The following is a 7,324-nucleotide window of genomic DNA, read 5'->3' as shown; positions in this document are numbered from 1 at the left end:
AGTGTTAGATGCTAGTAATATTTCGCGTTGGATAGCATCGGCCTCAACAGAGTTAGCCGATGACACATGCGATTATGTCCAGGTTGTTGCTGCAATGAAGTTATCCAGCTCGTCCCTCACTACCACTCCACATGCACCTACCGAAGTTTTAGCACAGAATGAAATATTGCAAGACATCTATATATGTCTACTGTGATAATCATATGTATACTCTTTGTAATATGTTTGTTTAAAAATTGTTTTATAATTTATGAAAAATCCAGACAATTGAATGAAAGGAGAAAGGTTCGCGAACTTCGTGGTCACGTCTCCGTCCACCTTTATAAATAACCGCCCATCCTTTCCCCAAATAACTAACCAGGCCCTTTCGCCAACTTCCTCCAACGCCCTCGCATTAGCAGAATTGGCAAGCAAGTCCTTGCCGCTCCACCCGCAAAGTTTCTCCCGCCGCAATGGCATCCGGTTCAGGAAAAGACCGTGACGATGGCAAGCAAGAACCGGCCCGTGTGCACGGGCAACGCGAGAACGCCAGCGCCGCCTCCCGCACTGGGGCGCCGCGCTTTGGGGCAGCGCAGGGCGGCGGCCCCGGTGTCTCGTGGCCACCACCCGTCTTTCGCCCGTCTCTTTCGCCCGTCGACGAACAGTCCGGGGACTTGACCTCCGCGGCGAGGGAGGGCGTCCCCGGTATATCCTCGCCACCACCTCCTCCTGCTCCGCCCGTCGATAGGCAGGCCGGGGGCCGAATCTTCGAAGTCGGGGAATCGAGCTCCGCTGCTGCGCACGCCGCGGAGCAGGTGATGGCGCGTCTCTTGCGTTTGAGATGGCGCGACCTGCTGTGTTTTCTTTCGGGTCATCCGGGTTCGACTTAGCGTTTCTTGGTTTCTGTGGGGTAGGCTGGATTGCCGAAGGCCAAGAAGAAGTTCGTGAGCAAGATATTCAGTTTCAGCAAGGACACGGTATAGCCCGAACCTTGCGTTTCTTGATTACTCTGTGATTCTCTGCTCTTCTTTGTGCATTCTTGTGCCAACTTTTGTGTTCGGGATGTTGGAACTTGTGACCTCAGAGAGTCAGAGTTCGTGTGGAATGTTGGTAAGGATTTAGGGTAAATTGGATGAAACTTTTGGGCGAATGTTGGGGCCAATCTGGCTTTATATTACGCCCAGATTAGGCGGATCTTGATTATTACTCCGTGCTCTTCTTGCAATCTTGGAATAGGGAGGCAAGTGAACAACCTCTGTGTGATTAGTTAAAAACTCGAATATGTTTAAGATTTGGGTGATCGTGTCTGTACCAATTCATTCTTCTATCAAGTGTGGTAGCATATTCATTGCAGTGTACAGCGGGGAAAACATTGGGAACATGTTTTTGTTTTAGGCGTGCGTTTCTTGATCAGTGCTCCTGTGAAATTTTAGCTAGAAGTCCTAAAGACAAAGGTAAGAGGTTTTAATGTAAATGGATGGTTTTATAGGCATAGTTAATGCATTTCTTTATTCAGGGATGCATACCTGGACATGATTTCCGTAGATCATTCGTCATTCACATGCAAAATCACTGACCACAGCCCACAAAATAAATAATTAAACTCACTGACCGCTCGCTCCGAAATTTGGTCTAAAAGATGTGATGTTTGGTTGGTTGGTACTTGAAACCGGCTTTGAAGCCTCACAACATGGTTCTTGTAAACAGTTGCTGAAGTAAGATGTTTTGGATTTTGCAGCATCAGTTGTGTGATACTGCTATTAGGTTCTTCAAAAACTCCATCTCTTATTCCCCTGTTTTGTATTCTGAAATCCTGATTGTGATGTTTAATCTGTACAATACTTCTAAGTTTGGCAAGCTATATATGGATCTTAACCCGTCTCTTGTGTAAAAGATTTTTTGTAGAAAAGGAATCGAAAGCTCGGAGAGAAAAGGAATTGAAAGCTCGGAGAGACCTCACGTGAATCAACAGGTTTGACTCCTTTTAGTCTTTGGTTATTTTCAAAATGGAAATCCATGAAATGTCGGGATCAAAATCCCAGGTCAGAACGTACCGTGGGCATTCATGATTACTCTACAAGTAACTGATTTTGTGGAATGTGCTTCTTACTTTCTTGTCTGAATGCTTAATAGTATATTACCCTTGCAATGTGATGGAACCTGTAGACTTTATACCCTTGAGTGTATGAAACACTGCACATATTTTTTTCTATTTTTTACTCAAAAATAACCAACCAGTGTCAATGAAGGGTTTCTTACATTTATTAGCAAAGTTCCAACCATTTTCGGATAACATACAAACCAGAAAAGTGGAAGTCAAACAAAATTTCGATCACGTTTTAGATCAGTTGTTGCAAAACAAAGTTTCTGTCAGGCTTTAGATCCGTCATTTCCTTGTTCTAATCAGCATAAATTGAATTCTCTTATCTGATTGTGTGGTGCAGGCAATTCCCTATCGGCAAGCCTTTGATCATTATCTTCAACAGATAGTTGCACTTTTTCGCGACAGAGTATATGCTGTGAATGCAATCATCCTTGAGAACCTCTATTCAGCATTTAGGCCAGTGGAAGAAGATGGGGAGTGTTTCTACAGGAGCTTCATATTTTCATACCTTGTAATTGTCCTTCTCCTTGTCCCTTAGTATACTACATGATGCATGTTCCCTGATCTAACTCTCTTTGTTTATGCCAATGTACACAGGAGCAAGTTCTTGATAGGAAAGACACAAATGAGGAACGCCGCCTCCTTGCAGCTATCCAAGAGTTGGCTGGGGAACCTGCCCGTCTTGGATGGGCCTCAGAATTTTCTAGGAGCCACGAAGTAAGTTCCTGCCTTTTTCCACATTTTGTATTCTTCCTTGGATAAACATATTTGTAAAGGACAAATACAATTCTCTTCAAGTTACTCTACATGTCAAAATGGATTCAGCTGTCTAACCATCAATCATTTGAAGGAGATGCACAATTTCTTGGATAAACATTGCAGTTTACGGTCTGTTGACGCAAAATCAAGTCTGAAGCTTATTGTAGTGTTACAACTTACAACCCAACTTAACAAAAATGTACCTTAAGTTTATTTGTAAGGGATACTGGTGTGACAATGTAAACCGCAAGAGTATAATTCTATGCTTCATTGAACACTGAAATCTTCAGACCTCTTCTTCTTATGATGTAGCCATTTCACCATTCTGTTACTTAGTATTTTGTACTCTTTAACTATTTTATAGTAGATCATTAGTAACTGAAATTGTTCAGGCGAGTTATCCTAATTATGTTTGTTAATACCTTGTTATTGAATATTGAATATCAATAGTATGTAAGCACTTTTGTAACCGAAGGTATCGCCTTAGAGAGCTGTATGGAATGGTTCCTAAATGTGATTTATTAACTCACGGATTGTTTCAGGCATTTAAGGAGTTGATGAAGAAAGTAAAGAGATGGAAGAAAAAACGCAGATTGATCCCCGTGTTGACTGACAGGTTTTTGATATGTTTGGTTTTCTGCAATTCCTGCCAAGTGTTGTGGCCGAATGCTTCCATCCCACTGACTTAATCTGCTTCTTTGTCAGGTACCTTAAGCGGAAACTTCTCGAGTTCTTTAGCACTTACGATCAAACGGAAGAAAGTGAGAAAACACTTCTCAACTTATCCTTCAATCATCAACCTATCTTTCCCTCGGTTCACCCCATTTCATGTTTCTGACACATTTCTGGTGGTCAGTTTTTGTTTTCCTCAGATTAGTAGCAGCTACCTGGTTATGCTTGCACTGGGCGGACTATGATCAGGATATACCCGGACTTGGAGAAAATGACATCGTGGCAGATGTGAGTATCATCATGTCGTGCTGAATTTCTGATCCATCCATTCTTGGATGCATGACACTCATTTTGCTGACTCGTTGCTTAAACAGTGGTGCTTACAGCACGTTACTCCACGCCGCGTGGTGGCGAACCGTGTTCAGGTGTGGGCCTTGGCGGGCGCGCTTCAGGTGTCCCTCGTGCTTGTGCAACTCAATGAGGAAGAGGCTGATCATGTGTACGTTAGTCCTGAAGCTGACGCTGCACGTGTGCACGTGCTGTTCGCGATCAACCACTACGACATCCTCTACCCAGCATAAGTCTCCCATTGCTAGGTTAATATTGAGTTTGGGTGAGACTGCCTATGAATGCGGGCGGTGCTGAGTTTTACGTGGTAGATAAATTGGCATACACTGAAGCGGGTGGGCTTATACTTTTCTTTCTTCTGTTGACATATAAGGATGGAAAAACATTGGTCTGATTAGTTCCTGTGACTAGTTCTGATGTGCTGAAGCCCTGTATATACTTTTCTTTCATGCCTATTGTTTTTCCTCTGTGAATTATTTCTATCTCTATCAAACATTCAAACATGTATGATAATCGAAGTTGTTCCAGAATGTGCTTGTATGGTGCTATTTCTCTCTATATATATTGAAATGTGACGTGATAACCAGATACAGTAAGTCTGAACGTGCTGATTCAGTAGTAGAAGCAACATTTGACATGAAAAACTGTGCCCTTTTGCTTACATTGGGCAGAAGCTCTAGTTGCTGCGCTACAAGTATTCAAGAGTGCAATCTTTATATGGAATGGCCTCTAGCTCCGGAAGAACGATTTAGAAGAGGGGGAAAAGAAAGAAAGAAATCAAACAACAGTAGTATCCCTTATCAGTTTAGAACAAGTGGAGCCCTCAGAATTCTCAAGCACAGCATCTTCTCTTCATCTCCTTGATTAGCATTTAGCAGAGAGGCAGGGGCTCGCCGTTCCATTCCTTGAGGCATTCCAGCAGCGCGTCGATGTGCTTACCCTGGTTCATAGCAACAAACACCTTGTCCACCTCCTCCCCGGGTGACCGTGTCTTCTCTCCGGTCAAGTACACCGTGCCCAGCTCTTCGCGCACAAACCGGTACAGAGGGTATGACCGGCAGTCTACGATACGGTTTGGTTCTGCGGCGGTGCCATTCTCCACTGCACCTCTAGCAGCCTCAACCTCCTGAGGTAGTGTAGCACATAGCTCCTGCTCGAATTTGGCAACCTTGGCAAACACCGAGGTTTCCACATTGCGCTCAGCCTCGCCGTTGGCCAAGGCGTGCTCCACCAGCACCGCACGCATCTTCTTCATGAGAGGGTAGTTGGCGCTGCAAGGGTCGTCTGCATACGCAAACACTGCCTCGCGGTCGATTGTCTGGAGCAGGTCCTTCTCACAAAAACGAGCGTTGTGGAGGCCACCCATGTCATTTGTGATTAGGGTCTTCCTAGCCACTCTTGTGACACAACTTTTGACTGCGTTCTTGACATTCTCCTCGAGGTGGCGCAGGTCGATGGCTTGGCAGAGCGCAACCAAAAACGTAGAGGACATGAGCTTTAGAATGTCGATGGCCTCAGCGGTCTTCCGGGCCGAGATTAATCCAAGGGAGTTAACGTCTTGGTTGTGTTGCTCCGCACTCTGGACGTGGTTGGTCACAGGGTTGCCCAAGAATTGAAGCTCCGAGCAGTATGATGCCATGGCGATCTCGGCACCCTTGAAGCCATAGTCCAGGCTTGGGTTGCGACCACCAGAGAGGTTGGAGGGCAAGCCATTGTTGTAGAAGTCGTTCACTAGCTCCGAGAATTGGGCAAACATGAGCTTGCCGATCGCAGCAATGGCAAGCCTCGTGTTGTCCATGGACACACCGATGGGCGTGCCCTGGAAGTTGCCACCATGGATTGCCTTCCCACGAGACACGTCAATGAGTGGGTTGTCATTGACAGAGTTGATCTCGCGCTCGATCGACTTCGTCGCTGCACGGATGACCTCAATTTGTGGCCCAAGCCATTGCGGCGATGTGCGAAGAGCATATCTGTCTTGCTTCGGCTTCATCAATGGGTCGAGCTCACCAAGCTTCTTCGCGAGCATCATGTAGGAGCTGCCCTCTAGGATGTGCTCCATGATGGCCGCGGCCTCGATCTGCCCCGGGTGATGCTTCAACTTGTGTGTCAGGTGGTCGGTGTATTCTGGCTTGCCGTTCATCACTTCGCAGAACACGGCCGACAAAACTTCAGCAAGCACACCAAGGACATTGGCTTCAAAGAGAACAATGGACGCGAGTCCAGAGCCCACCGCCGTACCATTAACCATAGCAAGGCCTTCCTTCGGTTGCAGCTCGAAGAAGCCGTGTTGGATGCCCGCAATCTTAAATGCCTCGGCGGCATTAACCTTGGTGCCATCGGGAGCCACGGCCACGGCATTCGGGTGGCCGGTGACAAGTCCGGCGATGTAGGAGAGCGGGACAAGATCGCCGGAAGCCGTGATGGTGCCTCGAAGAGGCAGACACGGTGTCACGTTGGCGTTGAGGAGCGTGGCGATGGTTTCGAGGATCTCGAAGCGGATGCCAGAGTAGCCTTGGAGCAGGGTGTTGACGCGGACAAGCATCGCCGCACGCGTGGTGGCTGCGGGCAGCACGTGGCCGTCCGTGCCGGTGCCGAACGCACCGGCGTTAAGGAACCGGATGAGCTCCCTCTGCAGAGCGCCGCCCTCCTTGGTCCTCCGGTGGGAGGTGGCGCCGAAGCCGGTGGTGACGCCGTAGCTGTCGGTGCCGTTGGCCATGCTGGTCATGACCCAGTCGCTGCTCTCCTTGACGCGGCCGCGGGCGGACTCGTCGAGCTCCACCCTGGCCCCGTCGGCGGCGGCCACCGCCGCGACCTGGGCGATGGTCAGGCTTGCGCCCTCCATGACCACCACCGGCCTGCGGTACTCCTCCACCATCCGCTTGACGGCGTCCAGATGGCTCCCCGACAGCTCCGCCGCGGCTTTCCCCCAGTTGAGCGGGTCAGCACTCCGCGGCTCGGCCACGCACAAACCGTCGTTGCCGTTGGCCGCCATTGGCTTGATTAACAATGGATCTTGAAGTCTGGATGGAGCAGTTCTGGCCTTGTGGGAGAGAAGAGCTCGAGTGGAGACTAGAGGCTGGTTATCTATGTGGCGATTCTGTGGAGCGGCCGTGAGAGAGAAGAGCTGGATGCAGCAGGGGAGGTGAGGGGTGGTCTTCTTGGATGGAAATGGAGGAGACGGAAGGATTTAAATAGGTAGCGCAACCACGGTGGGTGGGGATTGGTGTGGACTGTGACCGGGATGGTAGTGTTGACCGCTGGACTTGGCCGCGGGTGAGCACGAAGGTGGGGTTGGTGGCCTCGTGCGCGCAGACTAGGAAGAAGACGAAGAATAGGCAGCTGCTGTGACAATGGGTACCATTTATAAATTGTAATTATAATATGCAGTGCAAACGTGCTGTGCGAGGGGAACGCACGAGTCGACGCCCCTGCACGCGGTTGCTAGCTGATGGTGATGGT

General features: G+C 48.4%; 2 protein-coding genes across 2 annotated transcripts; one reads left to right on the top strand and one right to left on the bottom strand.

The window, feature by feature from the left end:
* Positions 1–527: 527 nt before the first annotated feature.
* On the top strand, positions 528–4,389 carry LOC123425619. The gene is made up of 9 exons (XM_045109312.1): positions 528–794; positions 894–956; positions 1,874–1,951; positions 2,424–2,594; positions 2,681–2,800; positions 3,385–3,458; positions 3,548–3,603; positions 3,699–3,802; positions 3,889–4,389. The coding sequence occupies exons 6-9, from the start codon at positions 3,400–3,402 to the stop codon at positions 4,093–4,095; spliced, it is 426 nt and encodes a 141-aa protein (XP_044965247.1). The 5' UTR covers positions 528–794; positions 894–956; positions 1,874–1,951; positions 2,424–2,594; positions 2,681–2,800; positions 3,385–3,399; the 3' UTR covers positions 4,096–4,389.
* A 103-nt stretch (positions 4,390–4,492) lies between these two features.
* Positions 4,493–7,046, bottom strand: LOC123425618 (phenylalanine ammonia-lyase-like). Its single transcript, XM_045109311.1, has one exon. It carries the CDS (start codon positions 6,855–6,857, stop codon positions 4,734–4,736), a length of 2,124 nt encoding a protein of 707 aa, XP_044965246.1. The 5' UTR covers positions 6,858–7,046; the 3' UTR covers positions 4,493–4,733.
* Between the last annotated feature and the right edge of the window lie 278 nt (positions 7,047–7,324).

Source organism: Hordeum vulgare, chromosome 2H (assembly GCF_904849725.1).
Source record: "Hordeum vulgare subsp. vulgare chromosome 2H, MorexV3_pseudomolecules_assembly, whole genome shotgun sequence".
NCBI lineage: Eukaryota > Viridiplantae > Streptophyta > Magnoliopsida > Poales > Poaceae > Hordeum > Hordeum vulgare.
Note: the sequence above shows the minus strand (reverse complement) of the source record. Positions and strands in the feature narration are given on the sequence as shown.